General features: G+C 39.4%; 1 protein-coding gene across 1 annotated transcript in view; it reads left to right on the forward strand.

Annotated features, from left to right (window-relative positions):
- The first annotated feature begins 5273 nt into the window (after nt 1–5273).
- The window catches only part of cds1 (CDP-diacylglycerol synthase (phosphatidate cytidylyltransferase) 1), a 34884-nt gene continuing 20518 nt past the window's right edge, over nt 5274–19639 (forward strand). Inside the window, exons 1-2 of the mRNA XM_034090445.1 lie at nt 5274–5605; nt 18243–18388. Of these exons, the coding sequence (XP_033946336.1) occupies nt 5549–5605; nt 18243–18388 (203 nt within the window). The 5' untranslated portion in view covers nt 5274–5548. The remainder of the gene's footprint in view (nt 5606–18242; nt 18389–19639) is intronic.

Genomic DNA, 19639 nt, shown 5'->3' on the forward strand with positions numbered 1-19639 from the left:
ATGTGTGCTCTAAGTGCACCAGATTGAAGCATGTTACTTTAAATGTTCAAACATTTCTTCCCGGGGGGGCATACCCCGGACCCCCCTAGAGGATGTGATGTCCTCACCCCAATTAAAACATGTTCATATAATACTAAATACACTTGAAGTCTTTTTGATGTATATAACCAACATGTCAATACGTTTCTGTTTTTGTAGTGCATTGGTCTTTTGTAGAGATTTTTCATTTATTTTTTATATATTCTATTGTGTATTCCTTGGATACTTTTATTTGTTCTACTGAACGATTTTCTGGCAGGGGGGGGCGCCAGCTAAAATCTCGCCTAGGGCAGCAAATTGGTTAGAACCGGCCCTGATGGTGTAGGAAACGGGCTCCGTGTTACAAGACGGGTCGGGGGTTTGGCGGTACCACTGCACACACACACACTTTTTCCAGTTTAGAGCAATAGCCCCTCCAAATGTCTGTGCACGTCCCTGCTGCCTGCCTGCCTGCCTGCCTGCCTAGCCTACTAGTTGTTTTGGAAAGGTTTTGTCATTCTATTGCTCTTTACCGGCACCTGCAGAGCACAGGACTTTACATTGTACTTACAATTTTATATTGTAACTTGGAAAATATGTCTCAAAATTCCGTGTGTGTAAAAAGACGATCCACGAGCAGAAATGTGAGATCCACGAGCAGAGATTTGAGATCCGCAAGCGCATTTTTGGTTGACAAATACAAAATGGATTCACAAATGCCTGATCGAAAGTTGTAAATGTTAAAGAGATATTCACAGATCTTTTTTTTATTTGTGAAAATATTTAGCGTATTTGCAGATCCGTTTTACATTTTCACATTTTTTTGTGAGTTTGCAAATCTTTTAAATGCATTTGTGGATGGTGTTTTACATTTACAAATCACATATTTACACACAAATTATTTTTATGTTCACACAAATAATTATGAGACATATCTATGCCCATAGAGGCAATAGAGTCTGGCTGCAGACCGCAGCAAGGAGGCGGATCGTATAGGGGCGGATCCTATAGGGGCGTTTCCTATAGCAGTGGTTCCCAAACTTTTTGTGCCCAAGGCACACCAAAGGACAAGTCAAAATCTCAAGGCACACCTATTGTGCAAAATAGCCCTGATAACACGTGTTATCACTCATATGTAAAATATCTGTAAATGTGCATAATTATTTACAAATGCCAAATAAAATGTAACAAAGACAACTATATTACTCATGAAATATTTAGTAACGAAATATTTCAGAAATGAATTTGAAACGTTATCAAATTAGGCTTCATCAAAGCAGCAACACACTCATTTAAACCAGACAGGTCACAACATTAAAAATGAGACAAAGGAAATTCAGCACAGATAACTGTCAATGCAAGGAAGCTGCATTGTCCATGGTCCTGAACTACAAATTATAAATGTAACATTTCAGCAGAGTCGTTACTAAAAAAAAGTAATATATTACATATTACTTAAGTATGACACTACTTCGTTACTCTCTACATAAAGTAACTCGTTACTTTACTCGCAGGGCCGGCCCGCCCCTCCCTGCAGGCAGATCACGCAGACTGCTAACGTTTCAAATGTTCTCTTTAGTTCAGTTTCCATCCTGAATGTTTTCCTATCTGACCATGGCTGTTCTCTGTCTCCTGCTATCTGTATATTTTGCGCAGTCTATCTCTGCTCACTCTGTTGCGTCGGCGTGTTCTCCTGCGTGTTGGCCATGTGTTGCACTGGAACCAGACACCGCAAAGACTTAAGCCGAGCACGTACGAACTGCGCATGCGTGAGTGGCAATAACTCTCCTTACCAGCAGGCGGCGGTAGTGTGTATTCGTCATTCAAAACAGGCAACAACCGGAAGACAGAGAAGAAGAACAGACTGTGATATAAACAAACACATAGCGTGTGCGGTAGCTCCACCTTAGCAAGTGTTCTTTGCAGGTGCTTGTTGAGGTTTGACGTGGTGTCACAGCAGTGGATAACAGCTTCTGGCCTGGACACAGTTTGCACCTCACCGTCACATTCCTGTCTATTCTTCGGACGAACTCAAAATAATGGGCATACGTCCTCCACCCCTCGAGAATTATCGCTGACTCAGCCATGTTTATGCAGCACTGCAGGTGGAGATGTAGTCGCGCAGATTACGTACATATAAACCTACAAAGTACTGATATAGTAAATAAAAAAATAATTATTTTTATGTAGTTGTATATTGCAATAATAACGTATGGTTGTCACAAAATCCCACGGCACACCCGGACTTGCCTCACGGCACACCAGTGTGCCGCGGCACACCGTTTGGGAACCACTGTCCTATAGTGAACGACGGGAGCCGGCTCTCGCCCGCGAACGAGCCGTTTTTTGTTTTGTTTTTGCGGAGGGATCTAGATCGGCATGAAGGCACATTATGCAATGTGGACATTATCCCGCTTATTACACATGGCCACATTCTCAACAAAGTAACGACATGACTCCCAATAATAATTGAAATGCTTTTATGGATTTAGAAAAAGATTTTATTGATTTAAAAACCAATAATAATTGAAATGCTTTTATGGATTTAGAAAAAGATTTTATTGATTTAAAAAATAGTTTTATGTATTGATTTAAATTGACATGCATCCGCTAAGAAAAGTAGTCCGTTGTTACTGTTTGAACTAACGTAACAACGGCAGGAACTGCTTCTATAGTGTTTTCGAGGAGCTTTTTGATTACAGATTTGAAAACATCGTTGCTTGCTTTAAAAGTAGCACAATTCATTATGTCAAACCTTGGAAAGTATCCAGATATCCCTGCCCTAATGCCAAAGTAACTGGCAACTGAATATGTGTCGCCGTTTGATGTCAATGTCTGGACCGCTGCGTAAAAAGGAGGGTTTCTGTTTTGTGTAGCGTGGTTCTACAAGCAAGTCAATGCATTCATTGGGTGGTATCAGAGAGTTACACGGGTCTGTAAATGCAATGAAAACAATTGGCCACAGCAAATAATTTATATTAAGCATGTAATTTTTACTTTTGAATACTTCAGTACAAAGGATGTATTGCATAATTTAAGTGATATATGTGTACACATATAAATTATTAGTCAAAACAGGGCTACCTTTGATTTAATTAAAAGGTATAATATGTGGTAAACTGAAGAGCCCTTTGGGAGCCGAAAGAGCCGGCTCTTCTTGGTGAGCCGAGCCAAATGATCCGGCTCACCAAGAAGAGCCGGAATTCCCATCACTAGAACGAATGACTTCTTCTGCAAGGATTTATAAAAGCAGCTGGAATCCCTTAAGTTGCTATTGGATAAAAAAAGTTAGGAAACGCCCCTATACGATCCGCCCCTATACGATCCGCCTCCTTGCTGCGGTCTGCAGCCAGACCTCGTGTCTTGTGGTGCATTCACTTGCACTCGGACATTAGAGATTTTCTCTCATAAATGTCCGATGAGCCCAACGACCACTACCCCACTGCCTGATATCATTAGAAAGCTATGAATCTCCTATTTCCTGACAGTGTATACAACTCAAAATGTGTCTTCAGGTCAATGAGACTGATTTTGATAGAGCTAGTCACATATGAGGTGGCCCCCGAAAATCTATAAAAAGTGGATTTTATTTAGCTTTTTTCCACGGACCACCTGCAGTACCCTCACTGACCACAGTTTGATAACCGCTGTTCAAAAGTAATAACCTCCTACTGTTATTTCAAGGTCTATTATAACTACCATAGTGTTACATAGTTGTCGCGCAAATATTTTGTTTGGAGAAATCCAAAAGTGTTTGGAGAAAGAAAACAAATTACACATGATAAAACACTTACGTTGATCATGTCTTTTACATTATAGCCCCCTGAATCCAACACAACATGGAAGAGAATAAATTGCATCATGCATTTCAATATCAAACTGTGTTCGGGGTCTGAGGCTTGGGGAGGGACAGATTACAAGTAACAGGATTACGCAATCAGGATGCAAGAAAAAGTTCACTGTATTCCAACAGTAGACGTAATCAGATAAGTGTAACATTTCTATAAATTGTGGGATTTCTAACAGGTTACAAAGTTAGTAAAAAACAAATAAGAGCATTTAGTGTTTTTTGTAAGAGGATCAGTTTATATTTCTTCTTTGTAAACTGTACTGTTCTGTAGGCTAATACTTTAAGTGTGAATCTATTCCCCTACTGCCTGGACTTGCTTTATGATTTATTTGGTTAATGTGTTCTTTTTTAAATTCAGTATAGGTGAACCTATATGTTCATAAAATAGTGTGTGTGAGTTTAACTGTATTCAACTGAAACTGAGCATAGCAGCTTTTTTATACTGTAGTATGTGATCATGTTTCCTTGTTGGTGTATACGCTACTGTCTGAATATGCTTCATGAAAGGCAGGTTTTTCTATAAATACAATCTCTGAGCAGAGGACACATTTCTGATACAAAATATCTTATTTTTTAAGGTTACATTTTCTTACATAATACACTTAATATAAAAAAAACAACACCTTGGCATTTAAAATTGCATTTGATATTGAAGTAATCCAAATGTAACAGAAAGTAATCAGATTACATTACTTTTATATTTTGAAATTCAGATTGCATTTGTACAGCTATCTAGTAATCGTAACGGATACATTTGTAAAATACCCCCCCCCCCCTGGTCTAAATTAAGACTGGTTATTACTGGGAGAGGGGGGAGGGAGAGACTCCAGAGCAGCAGAGCTATGTGAAGTTACACAGAGAAACACAAACCGGAAGTTGTAGACTTTCTAAATGTTGTGTTTGCTAATGGTTTCCATAAACAATAAAACACAAATATTTTACACTTTCACAACATCTGAGTGGTTAAGAAGTTTGGGAAATGCTCGGAATATTCTTCTTTTTTCCAGTCGTTTGGTTCATGGTAGGATAACATGTGGACTTTTTAAATTATAATTTCCTTTAATACAAAGTAAACAATAAATATGAAATCAGACTCCAGTGTACAAACGTTTTCTTGAGAAAAAATCAGGAAATAATACGTTTAGGCTATACTCAAGCTACACAAAGGTCGGATATGTTTGATGTAGTTTACATAATGTACATTATTATGCTGTGACGCTCATGTTGTGCTTTTACTAATATATAATAATACGTTTTCGAATCTTAGTTGTAATCTATGGTTGGAACGGAGTAATCTTCTACACTGCCACTCTCATTTTATTCCTTGGTCAGGTTTTTACTTTGAAAGTTACAAGCGGAAGCTGGGTGCTCTTGCTGTATTTAAAGCTTGACTGTGGTAGGAGGAAGCAGGGACTGCGGTCATAAACAAACACACGCAGTACAGTCCTTACTCTCTTATGGAGCTCTCTTCTGGCGCTTTGGCAGCACCGGCTGACTTTCATTAAAGCTGAACGTCTTCACGGACCGAGCTTTAAAGTCAATACAGGTTCGAAAATAATCCAGCACTTTATCAAAGAAAAACTCAAGGATTTGTATCCCCGTTTGCCTCCCTCCCCCCTTTACCCGGACGGAGGCGGCTTATGTGATACATTAACGTCCCGGCAGCGAAACGAGCGAAACATGACGGAGCTGAGGAAGCGAGGTGGAGGCGGAGGAGACCCTGACAGCAGCGACAAGGTAAACTGCACCATGACATGGAGAAAAAACACCAGTTTCGTCTGGAGACATCGCCCTCAAAACAAGTTAGGCAGGTTTGTCAGCTAAACATGCAAGCTAGCTGGGTTGCCAGGTTAGCAGTGGAGCTAATTAAGCTAGTTAGTTAGCAGCTGGCTCACCCGTAATCCTGCTATAACATCAACGCGGTAAAGGAAATGGACCTGCGTGGAGAATAGGACGTGTTTTTGGAGCGGGGTTCGCGTCCCCGTCATGGCTGGGAATGTCTCAGCGTTTCTCACAGTGTCATAATGAAATAGTTACATTGATGTCGTGCCCATGCTGGTTTAGTCAGGCTTGACTTGGATTTGTTTAGTTTAATTAGAGCGTTATAACAGGTGCAAGGCTGGGAAGGCCTCGTGTGTTGTTGTGTGGCAGATTGAGGGGTCCAGGTCTCAACAACAATGCATTTTAAATACTTAATTACCTTATTCTTTATCATGTCTACTTCTCCCATTTCTTTAAAACAACAGGAGCCAAATACTTGACTATGTGCATGGAATCTGCATTGATTCAAATAGCTTTCAATCATGTCCATACAGGGATAGTCAATAACACGACGCTGAAGTTGGCTTCCGATTCAGAGCATCTGATTCGGCAGTTAAGGGGAAAGTTAAGGGACATTTAATTTACAGCGCTGAGCGAACAATCCTCCGTGTTTGAGCCTCTTAAATCGCTGCATAGCCGATTTATTTGGACTGGATTATCCCAGAGAGTCTAAAGATTATTTATAACCCAGTTTGAGATTTGTGAAACCTTTATTCTATTTGTGAAAATACAAAAAAGGGAGATTTCAGTGCTTTTTTCACATGTAGACCACATTAGACCAGGTCCTGATCTAAAACCACTATACTTAGACTCATCAAATCTGGACAGGATTATCCCAGAGTCTAAAGATTCTTTATAACTCAGTTTGAGATTTGTGAAACCTTTATTCTATTTGTGAAAATACAAACTAGGGATACAAGCGGCCGAGATGGGTTTTCTCCGCAGGGTGGCTGGTGTCTCCCTTAGGGATAAGGTGAGAAGTTCGGTCATCTGGGAGGGACTCGGAGTTGAGCCGCTCCTCCTTCGCGTCGAAAGGAGCCAGTTGAGGTGGTTCGGGCACCTAGTAAGGATGCCACCTGGGCGCCTCCCTAGGGAGGTGTTCCAGGCTCGTCCAGCTGGGAAGAGACCAAGGGACCACCTAGGACCAGGTGGAGGGATTATATCTCTTCGCTGGCCTGGGAGCGCCTTGGGATCCCCCAGTCAGAGCTGGTTGATGTGGCCAGGGAAAAGAAAGTTTGGGGCTCTCTGCTGGAACTGCTACCCCCGAGACCCGACCACGGATAAGCGGGAGAAGATGGATGGATGGACAAACAAGGGAGATTTCAGTGCTTTTTTCACATGTAGACCACATTAGACCAGGTCCTGATCTAAAACCACTAGACCTAGACTCATCAAATCTGGACTGGATTATCCCAGAGACTCTAAATATTCTTTATAACACAGTTTGAGATTTGTGAAACCTTTATTCTATTTGTGAAAATACAAGAAGGCATAAAGGCTTGCCCTGCTGGGAGGTTCACTCTCTGATTCTGATCCTGGCCTGCTGCAGCAACCTCAGCCTTCCACCTGTTTGTATTTTCACAAATAGAATAAAGGTTTCACAAATCTCAAACTGTGTTATAAAGAATCTTTAGACTCTCTGGGATAATCCAGTCCAGATTTGATGAGTCTAGGTCTAGTGGTTTTAGATCAGGACCTGGTCTAGATGCGAACAAAGCACTGAAATCTCCCTTGTTTGTATTTTCACAAATAGAATAAAGTTTCACAAATCTCAAACTGGGTTATAAAGAATCTTTAGCCTCTCTGGGATAATCCAGACAAATAAATCGGCTATGCAGCGATTTAAGAGGTTCAAACACGGAGGATTGTTCGCTCAGCGCTGTAAAGTAAATGTACCTTAACTTTCCCCTTAAACAGCGTTGTGTCAATAACAAACTCTGTTTACAATTGAAAGAGACGCATGGTAATTACAATTGATTTATATAATAAATATATTATGGTTGAGTTTTTAAAAGGGACAAGTTAAAGCAAAGTAGTGTCAAATGCACGTCGAACTAAGTATATAAAGTAGTCATTATAGTACAATTACATTTTCTGATGAAGAGTTTGATGGTTTATTCTTCTCCCTGGAAACAGATGATGAATCGCTCTTTAGCTCAAGGCCCATTTACTCACTGGAGCTTTCAACAAAATTCAACCGTCAGGTCAATTGTATTCACTATTTATTTTGTTTCCCATGCACTATTCGAAACATTTGGAACTTTTTGGCAAAGTTTAGCTTAGCTGTTAGTTCTTTACCATGAGCATGTCGATTTTGGATTTAATGGGCAATGATAGGATCATGATCCTTTATTTGTCCCACAGTGGGGACATTTACAATGTTATAGCAAAATGGACAGAGCAGATAAAAGGCAATATACAAAATATGTAGAGTAAAACAAAAAACAGACAAGCACATGTTAATAAAATAAAAACCAAAAGTTCACATCAATGGAAGTAATGCTTTCAGAAAGTCGTTCCAAACATAAGATTGGGGGGGAAAACCAAACAAGGTTGGATAGGCATTTGCAATACATCTTCATTTGTAGTTTTAGTTTAGGCATCCCCAACCTTAATAATATGACAATAACTCAGTCAATCTGATGAATAAACAATAGATTGCTTTATAAAATACTATATTCAAAGTTACAGAACTAAATGTGCACACATACTGTAACCATGATTTTTAGGGTTGTAGTGAGACAATATCATATTACAGTTCATTCTATTTATGTGCGATTGGACGGATGTCCTAGATGTTTATGGACAGTAATGAAACTACTTTTTGTTTGCTATTTTTGCCATATCCATCTTTTTACAAGCTGTATGGTCAGCTATGGACCACTTTCCATCTCTTTATTTCCCAGAGTCTTCCCCTCAGTTGGACTGTTTCAAAGGTTAGACAGTGAACTCCATCCAACAGCTCAACCAAGGCGTCCTACCAGCAGCCCCTGTGTAATGTATGTAGGGCTATGTTGTGCAATATTACTGAATAACTTTCTTTAATGATTCAGCATAGCTGATATATATATATATCCCAATGAAAATTAGAACAAATGATGCAAAAATTATAATTCTCTTGATTATTGTGAATAATATAAATAGGGGTTTTTCTAGAAAAGTATAGCATGAGCGCGCTAACGTAACTTCCAGTAAAAATGATGGCCCGTACACTTTCCCGCGAAAATAATGCATTAGAGCGAAGTGGTAAATAATAGTTTCTTCATGTCTTAATTGAGCCCCACGGGGGCAAAAACGCAACATCTGCAAGATACAGCATCTGAGGGCTTTCTAACATTTAACAACCTATTAATGTGTCATACCCACTGAACGGGAAGAAACTCAGCCAACTGATGATATGAACAATTTTTACCGAAAGAAAACACAACTCTAACGCCGAGCCTCTGAATTAGCCCTGAGCGAAAAAATTCTAACGCACTTAACACAGAACTCACGGTATAAATACTTTATTACTTATCGGATCTGCACAAACAAGATATCAGATTCTAGCGGTATACGTATCGTCACTGTGCGACCAAAACTCAGGGCAGCGAAGGCAAACCCAGACAACACACCACGTAGCTTTACGGAGCCAAAATGGCAAATATGTCTTACCTTTGCTGTTTTTCTGATCAAAAGTTGTGTTCAATGACATTACAACGATAAAAACGCTGCTGAAGGTTAATCCAATGTGTCTGTGTCCCTTTGAAATGATTACTGATAATAATCCATCATATTTATGGCTATAACCTAGTTTTCCGTTTTCAGAGCGTGACATAGCTTTCGGTTTGGGCAAGCTGCGTGCGCATCACTCTCATTCCTCAATGGTAACGTGAAGGTGGATTCCCTCTCAATTCTATTGGCTTTAACGGTTCAAAAGAGATGTCAATCACCAAAATCGACCAATGGGTTCCAGAGAAACGGCAAATACACCCAAATGACCCCAGAGGTGGGTTTTTTTTCTAAATCTCTCTAAAAAGGTTCACTTGTTTTGCATCAATCTTGATACAGGGTACTTATTATATGTTGTAGTTTAGATTCCTAAAGCTTTTAGTCTGCTATCCCATCATTCAAGGGTGGTGTTCACTATAAGTAATGTTTTTTTTGCACGGAAACTATGTTCAATCAATTTACTTTAAAATAAAAAATAAATCTATATTGATTCTGACTTTTTTACATCCAACTAATAGGTTTATCATTGCTTTGAGAAAAAAGATGATTAATTTACCCCTTTTTTAGAAGAGAAGTTATAGTCATTTGTTCTGGGAATGTCATTTTCCAGCCTCAGACCTGAAAAACAGGCTCAGGGCTTAACAGGTTAATGCTTTGAAATCTAGAGTTCCTGTGTGAGCTCCTTTTTAATCTTTGTCGTGTTTGATTATTTTGTGGGGTCCTGGTCCCTTTTTTAAAAGGTGTATTCAGTCTGGCATGAACTCTACTCGTTTTATTGACAGGTGAGAACATTATTACAATAACATTGTTAAAAAAAGTGTAAGGCTTTTAAAAACAATCAAATGTTGTCCATTTGCAGTGAAAAAAGTTCAATTTTTTTTTTTAAATCAGCAAGGCAAGAGTTTATGGGTAAAAGGCCAACAGTTCCTTTTGTTTATAAAGCCAAGTAATACAGGCCAGAGTGATAAGTTAACGGTATTAAAATCAGAACGGTCTATTACTGTATGAAAGAGCACCAGGCAAGAGTCTGGCTGGTGTTGACTTCCTGCTGCCAACATCTCTGACCTGGCAGGATGAGAAGTTGCCATTCGTCAGCCTAGTTAATTAGCTACTTGTTGTGAGTCCATGTGACGTGTGTAAGCAAATGGTGTGAGGCTAATTTTACTGATGCAACTAAACACATTGTTCTACTATGATTCAGACCAGAGAAGGAGTAGGTGTGATCCAACAACAAGGCAATGTTGGGCAACACTGATATCCAGTTCCAAAGTGTTGACAATCCTGTTTGCTTTTATATCTCCCCCTTCCTCTAAAACAGGGGTGCCCAACCAGTCGATTGCGATCGCGGGGAGATTCCCAGTGGATCGCGAGATGTGTCTAAAAATAGAACAACAATATTCTGTTTTATCGTTAATGTCCTATAACATAATCTTTCTGTGCCAGAATAATGCACTTGACCGCATCAAAGCTTTGTGATTGGCCGGCGTGACCCCATGTGTCGGGGCGTGGCTGGTGGGCAGTGGGCACTAGTTTGCTGCCGTTGTCCGTGGCAACAGGAGTGACAGTCCGCACACACAAGACCGAAATTATGGCAGAAGCAAAAAAGCCCAAAATATATAATTTTCACTCCGAGTGGGAGGATGATTATTTTTGTATCTATTCCAATTCAAAGTCCATCTGCAATGCGAGCGTGGCTTTATCGAAGAAGGGTAATTTAGGAGCCGCCCGCTTTTTGGGGACAGTAAAAATAACTAGCATTTCAACAGGTTTTTGATATAATAAAAACTCAAGTTAGATACCGTTATTAATCAGCTGTAAGTTTTAGTTTGTTTGAACTTATTAATTATAATTATTGTACAACATGGTATAAGAATGCAAACTTAAATTGATTATAGTCTATTACCAATTCAGGTTAAGAAACTAGTATTGCTTGCATCCTATTTTAAAGGCATTCATTTTTATACTCTACTAAAATGCAACAAAAAAAGGGTTTGATTCTATTAATGTTGTCTTTTTTATTGCACTTTCCTGTGTAGCTTCAGATCTGAGTTGTCTTATTAGTAAGCCTAATTTATACTTTTGTAGCAACACTATTTTTATATAATGGCAAAGAAAAGGTTCAGAGTATTTTCTTTTTTCCCTGTGTCACATGTGGCAGCACTGTTCAATGTTTCTTGAAAACATTACCCACTGTGTAGTGACGTGTGAATAAACTCCAACTCTATCAACAACACTGTTGTGTAACTTCAGTTAAATACTTGTTTGTGTGTAGAGTAGAAAGAGGTAAGATAAAGGATCTGCAGTAATTTATGAAGTATTAATCGTACAAAGGTCCGTTTTATACAAGTAGAAGTGTGTATTTACTTGGTAGTTGGCTGTCAGTAATGGCTACGCCTAGAGTTGGGCATCGTTTGAATTTCCACGATTCCGATTCTACTTTTCAATTCCGGTTCTCAAGTCCGATTCTTTGAGGGGCAGGGTAAAAAAATGATGCATGCTTCTTCCACCAAAAAAATTACATTTGTTCGAGAAACTTTTACATAGTCCCCCTTCCACCTAGTTTACAGTAATATTCACATTAATCAGTCTGTATATATTCACTACTATGTAACTGTAACCTGAGAACCACTGAAGCTACAACAGTGCAACAGTCCAACTTTTAAAGGAACCCCCCCCCCATTTAGAAACCGTTCTTGTTGAGAAAAACAAGCATATCTGCCTTCTCAGGCTTTAAAGCAAAATGCTTCAATCTGGTGCACTTTAAGCAGAATGACTAGAGACTAGATCTAGGGGGTACAACTCTAAACACCCATATGAAAAAGATCGGTTTACATTTGAATAATTAAATAAGTATGTGAGCATAACCAGTAACCCATAGCCAATAACAAATACATGGAACGTATTTTATTTTTGTTCATTCATATCTTATTTTACTATTTTATTTATGCATATGTTTTTTATCCCCAGTTTAAAACGATATGTCTGGTTTACTGTCCTGTAGTATACATTGGAATGATTTCAAACCTGTTTTATCCCAATAATTATAAAGGAGTGCCTTGGAAATATGTGTTTACGTAAATTGTGATCAAACCGTTTGAGACCCACTGAAATAACTTAGACTAAAGTGAACTATCTAAACACTCAGAGTCCTTTACCTCACTGAGCTGTAGTTATCAGCCTCTCAGTCTGACTGGAGAGGACTCTCCTCCACATCATTGTAGAAATATCTTCTTCCGTTAGAGCAGCTAGCACCAGATGCTAATAACAACAGCGCGTACCGGTACACCCTCCCTTTCTCCCTCGCTCCCACGCTCACTAACACTTTGGCTGCGGGCGCCAGATAAGCCAACATCCCCCATTTTCATCACTTGCAGCGCCCATCGTACAGGGCGAATGAAATGTGTAACCGGGATGAAAAGGGCGTTACATTTACTTAATTATGAATGTTGTTACATCAAGGTTGAAAATTAGGATGAGCCCCAACGGTCAAAATATTTTTTTTTTCTCCCAGAGCTGTCAGCGCAGCGCCTCCACAGATCTGGCGCCCTAGGTGAACATCTATAACGCCAGTGCGACAGGCCGGCCCTGGTCCCAGGTTACGCTGTAGGAAGTGTAGGTACAACGCTCCGCAGTCTGGCAACTTTAAAAGTAGCTCTCGGTTCAAAAAAGGTTGAGCACCCCTGCTCTAAAACATAACAGGATTGCTGGCTCAGAGTCAAGAAATAGCAAAGCTAATTTGAGGAGTTAATAAGAAACAGCCTTTCAGTCCAGGGCTGGCAGGGATGAGTCAACCCTCTCTGACTTGTTTTCGAGGTTAAAGGATCACTTTGTTGTGTCACACACTCTGCAGCAAGCACCAAGGCAGATCATGTTTAAATGTGGTGCACTTTATATACGTGGTCTCTAAAGAAGGCCGAGTGTTTGGCGTCTACCTGGATTGGTTTGAAAATCCCACACACAGGAATAATGTACAGCAGGCAAAAAAGATTATTCATAAAATGGGTCGCCATATAAAGTCCCTTGGCGATTCCAAATGAAGTCTATTAAGTTTCTTAATGGTGTATTTCTGTGCTCTTTCAGGTGCATCAGTGCGTTCACGTATCTGATTTAAGTGACAGCATTTGTGCAGAATACCTTCATCCGTCCCACAGAGGGGCAACTTATTTTATGTTTGGGAAACATTTAAAATATTACACTTATTACAAAATCATATTTGCCACAGCTGACATTGTTAAACATGCGACTCCTTTCTGAAGATTGATATGATTGATGTCTCCTCCAAAGTCTTTGATAAGAGTTTTAGACTCTTATTCATAGCACTGGCCTGTTCAGCAGAAATAACCAGCATGGAGTATTGGACAAAGCCATGTATTAAATATGTAAATTCACACCCTCCTTGTGTGCTGTCTCAAAGGCCAATATTTACTTTCAGGATTTAGTCAAATCACACACACACACTCACACCACACACACACACACACACACACACACACACACACACACACACACACACACACACACACACACACACACACACACACACACACACACACACACACACACACACACACACACACACACACACACACACACACACACACACACACACACACACACACACACACACACACACACACACACACACACACACACACACACACACACACACACACACACACAGGATGGGTTTTTGATTCCCTTATGACCCGATGTGCTTCACACTGCTGCTCTCCCTTCATGGTCCTACCGTTGCAGGGGGACAGTTAGCGGCTGCTCAAGACTCCACATGACGGTTGACCTTGGTGGGCTGTCTGCTGGTGGGCTGTCCGTCCCTGAAGCCCCCCCCAGCAGCAGCAGGCAGTTAACCGCTCTGCTGGACACGGCTTCATTCTGCAAAGCCCTTGTTAGAAATGACAGTAGAGGAGTCGGCGTCATGATAACCTAATTTAGTGTATGTAATCTCAAGCTTTGTGAAACAAACAAAAGACTAGATATATTTGTCTTCTTGTGTGTCATCAGGCATAGCAACATTTGGTTGCTATATTTTGAAATCTCTTTATAATTATTATATTAAGGACTTAATCCCAATGACCTGCGATGTCCCGACTTCTTTAGTAATGCTACGAATGTAAGCACACCTCAAACTAATGATGGAGTTCCTTCAGTTTTGGCTTGTAATTGATCTGATAATCAGGATAAATGTCAATTTTATTGTCCCTTCATTCGTTTTATTATGTAATCAGTTTTTGAAATCAAAACATCATGTCTGTCATATCGATCATAGACAAGTATTGATTGACATCAACAGCATGGATCTTATCCACTTATTGTTATTTAAAAGAAAAAGTATTACTTTTTTGTTATATAGGGGAAACACTGCTCGGATGCATCGCAATGCGGACATGGACGATTGTGCATCGATGCAGTGACGGAACATAATCGACTATAGCGTAGTTGCTTGTTGATCCGTGTTAATAATAAAGTTATAATTATTTTTTTACTTTTATTGAACAATTATATTAATACATTATAACAAGGCACATCGACGTCAAGGTTCATTCCTCAGAAAAACTGAGGGATGTACAAAAGTTCTATTGTTCAAAAATAACTTCCTGGTAGCAACATCGCACTGAATCAGTCGGTGTCGCTCCGACACACACATTGATTTATGTAGATTCTTTTTTATTTCAAATTATAAATATTTAAAAAGTAATTCATCTAAAAAAACAAAACACTATTGATCTTTGATGAGATGAGGCTAACTTAATGTCATAAATGAATGAGATTTATGTAACAGTAAAACAGATGAATTTGAGTGTGCACCCACATACAGCATTTCTGTTTCTACTGGCGGTTGTAAATACTCCTGTTTGCTGTGTTCAGACAATGTCATGTTTGTGATGTTTGCCACATTCCGTGTCCTTTTTTTGAGCCCGAAGACATTTCCTAAAACCTTCAGCTATTAGTTATGTTTTCGAGGATGGAACAATTTCACACTCAGATATAGGGAGGCTAGACGTATACCATTTTAAAAAATTTTTTTGATTTTGCTTTACAATTTAATATCAAGACATTTATGTTATTGATTTCTGATGCACTTTCTAAATAATAATAAAGAGTTCATAATTATTTGACTGCTTGTGTTCATCTATGAAAAAGTTGCCATGTGAATATAGAAAATTGAGGAAGCAACGCATCTTGAGATTGAATTGTTTACATAATAATCTTAATCGAATCCTGAGACCAGTTAAGATGCACAGCCCTAGTGAAAAGAAGTAGGACTGCAAATGACTCGGAAAAATCATCAGTTTAACACAGCCAAGGTTGATTTTAAAAAAAAAAAACTAAAAGAATCCAGTCACAGAACACAAAACAAATACTAGCAAATGAATTTGAACCATTGATTATTAATTGGTGTGTTGCTCAAAAATCAAATCTAGCATTTGTTTTAGTATTCAACAAATTCTTTAACTGAAGAATTGCTTCAGCTCTAGGTTGTTTCCAAATATAACCACTGTCTTTGTGATTGGACTGTCCTCAGTAGGTGTTGACAGATCAGAAGCAACCCTGCAAGTTTTGCGTTGCTTCAGGCCTTAGATGAACTCGACCTCAGTGTGGATGTGGTTTTGAGCTGCTGGTCTCTTGTCACCTGTCCTCTTGTCTCTTCCCGTCCTCTCTCCCTCCTGCCTATCTGTAGAGAAGACATTAATAGCCAGGAGGAGGAGTAGGAAAAAAGACGCTAGTGGAGGTTAACCGGCTGCAAGGACAGTAAGACTCAGAGGGTAGAAACACATCGACAGTAAAAGGGAATTGTTCAACCTGCCTCCTTCAGGTTTGATGTCATTCTCTGTTGGCAGTGTTTTCCTTTCCCCCCCCGCCGTATACTGGTGATTTTACAGATACTCAGGCCATGGACTTGGTCGACCCCATAGCATAACTTGGATTGTTAGCACACATATTTGGAGCACTGTTTGAGGTGTTTGACTGAGGTATTTACTCTAAGATAGCATACTTACCAAGATTATCAGTGTTTGACAGTTTAATCAATAAGCTTTAGTACATTCCCCAGATTAGGCCATAATACGGCATGTGCACGGCATGCAACACATTTTTGCATATTAAGTAATGTGCTGGCCGAGCCGCTTTCATGATGCAAGAAAATACACTGTTTGCTGGTGCTGCACGATTTGAAAATGAATACATAATTCACTAATATTAAAATGTTGATACAATTTGCGATATTGGAGGGAATAACCATTTTTGAAACATTATTCACATAATCATTTAGAAATATAAAAAAAATATCATGCAAAGATTTTGTTTAAGGATCTGTACCAAGCAAAGTTACACAATACTTCTTTCAAATATTTTTACATATTTTGCCTCTACCATATATTGGGCTAACAATTGTGCAAACTATCGATAAAACCATTTTGAGAAAAATACCAATACTATAATATTACTGTATAATTTTTTCACCATCCACTTAATTATTATTTAAGGGGTTTACTGATAATAATAATTTAAGTGGTTTAAGCAGTCAAGATATTTTTCTTACTTTTGGAATTAAAGATAAATAAATACCCCTGCATGTCCCTTCAATCTGAACTGTGGTATCGACCACATGTTTTAAGTACTTGCTCAATGTCTACCTTTTATGGCCTTTGCATTTTTCCTAAAGTTAAATTGAATGTATGCATTATCGAGCCCACAGAATGTTTGAAAAAAAGCCCCTCAGCCAATGTTGAAGTCATCAAATTGTTATTTTGTTCGACCAAGAGCCAATATATGACAATTAAAGCAGCTGTCATACTTATCAATTCTTTCTGCACTAATCACAAGTTTGTTAGATTAGTAAGTTTATCATTTTGCGACTGAGGAAAGAAAATGTATAGGTTTTATAGCTTCAATGCGCTTTTATATCTAGACTTTTTTTACACAGTTCGATTTTAGTCAAAATCTTCAATTACACATCTTCTCCCCTAAGCTCCAACACCAACTCAAGTGACCCCAAACTGCTCCCACGTTAAGCGCTTTCCCTGCTAATTGCAACATCTGTCCAGGATCAGAGACCTTATTTAAGCCTGATGCTCCCACTGACCGTATTTAGCATTGCTTTAGTGGAAGTTACCATGAAAGGGGTAAAATGTCCAGAAGCATCAGCGAGACCTATCAAGTGCGTGAGGGAACTTAATCTCCCACCTCAGAAGGATTTCACTTGGTTTTTAAAAGTAGCCTCTTTTGGGCAGAAGAGGCTTTGTTACGTGATGGACTCACGAACAAAACTCTACACTCTACTTACCAATCTAGGGATGTCACGAGAACCAATACTTGCTACCGAGTCGTTGCCAGAATTCTGAAAACAGTACTTGTTTTTCATAACTTTCCAAAACCAAAGTGCTTATATATGAATCTAAAAGATATGGCATATCTTTGACTTCTTAGTAGCAGTAAGAAAACTGCTCTGTCTGTTTCCTGATTGATGAATCTCATTGTTATAACTGATAGCTGACGTTTTTTTTAATACCAAGGTTATATAAGACTTGTATCTGGTAAAATATGCAAAAGGAAATGTGTATTTTCCACAGTTTCATCTGTTTGAGCACGCTTCTTGGAAGAAAGAGGACATGCTAAACAGCATTTGAGCCCTGCCAATGAAGAATCATTTGACTAGCTAAACATTTACTTGTCATTTGCATCTCCAAAGTGCCCTCAGTGTACATCACTCGATAGGACAATACTGTGTCCTTCACCTTTTCTGTGATCACTTTGTGTACACTGCTCAACTTTGTTATCTCTGTTTTCTAACCTTAGTGTTTTGAATATCTGTGTGTCCCGTCAGGAGGCAGATCTGGACGACAGGCTGGGCACAGACGGAGAATGTGACGGTGACTCCAAAGCAGACACTCCAGACGTCCCGCTCTCCACAGCGGACACCGATAACACTCCACAATACCTGAACAAAGCTCTGGAGGGCCTGCCGCCCAGGTACACACTGCTCATACCCTGTTCATCACAAGAGACGGAGGCCAGCCGTTGTTTTTTCCTCATGCATCACGGATGAGGACCTATGATTAACAGTTAGCCTTACTAGTCCATGTTTTCTGAGACACATTTAGCTTAATGGGCTTTTCCCAATTGTAACGAGCCAGTAAAACACATCAACGGTGACTCATCATGGGAGCCCAAAATAAATCGGGGTTAATGTTTATATTAAGGATCATTCTTTATTGGAATAGCAAATCAAGTCTTTCAATTCGACTCAATCAATTATTTATATATTTCTTAGATTACAAGTAGGCCAACAAAAAGTAGGTCAACAAAAATGCAAATACAGACTGAGGTCAGGTTAAGAAGTGCAACAGCTATATTATTGCTGTCACACAGTTTTCCCTCCACCTTTCATGAAATGACCCTGAGTGACTGATCCTCTCTCACCTGTGCATGTAGGTTAAGTGGAGTAGATTCCTTCAGAGATGTATGAACATGCTCGTAGTAATAACGCAGGGAAGGAAATGCAGTTGCAAGGACATTTTACAACCTGTTCTGTCAAGTGTTGTGGTTGGTACTAAATCAGTTCAATAGAAGGTATTAGGTAATGGAAGTAACAACATACTGATACCGGTTAGTAAAAACCATGAATTAATGCTTTGACAAGTCTGCAGACAGACGGCAGGCGGAAAACCCTTTAAAATGAGTGTTTTCTGAATGGAGATCGGCCAAGCTAACGCAGTATATGCTCCGACCGTCCACACTCACAACAACGGCCTACAGACATAAATAAACCAGCGACTGTATTCGCCATGACACAGGCAGTCTGTGGTTTGTACTTGTTTAACTTTTGTCTAGTTTCTGAACAGATATGAGGAGCTGTGAGCTTGAGTGCTAACAGCTAACGGCTGATGTTGTTTTTCTGTGGTTCTCATTGAAGATGACGTCACGGCTCCGCCTACACTGCGTTACTATAGTTACTGCCACAGCTACTAAACTGTGATGGAAACGCAGCATAAAGTGAGCCTGTCCTAACGAGGCCTAACGAGGCCTAGCCATACCGAGCGAGGCCCTGTAGTGGAAATGCGCCATTTGTGTTTTTATATTTGCATCGTTATTTTCCTAATGGAAGTGTTTATGGCTGTTGTAGCGCATTTGCAGAACCGTATAAAAAAAAAAACACACAATACATTCTAGGAAATGCTTATGCTGGAGATTGAAACGAACAATTATTAAAATAACTATTAT

This window comes from Pseudochaenichthys georgianus, chromosome 9 (genome assembly GCF_902827115.2).
Source record: "Pseudochaenichthys georgianus chromosome 9, fPseGeo1.2, whole genome shotgun sequence".
Classification (NCBI taxonomy): Eukaryota; Metazoa; Chordata; class Actinopteri; order Perciformes; family Channichthyidae; genus Pseudochaenichthys; species Pseudochaenichthys georgianus.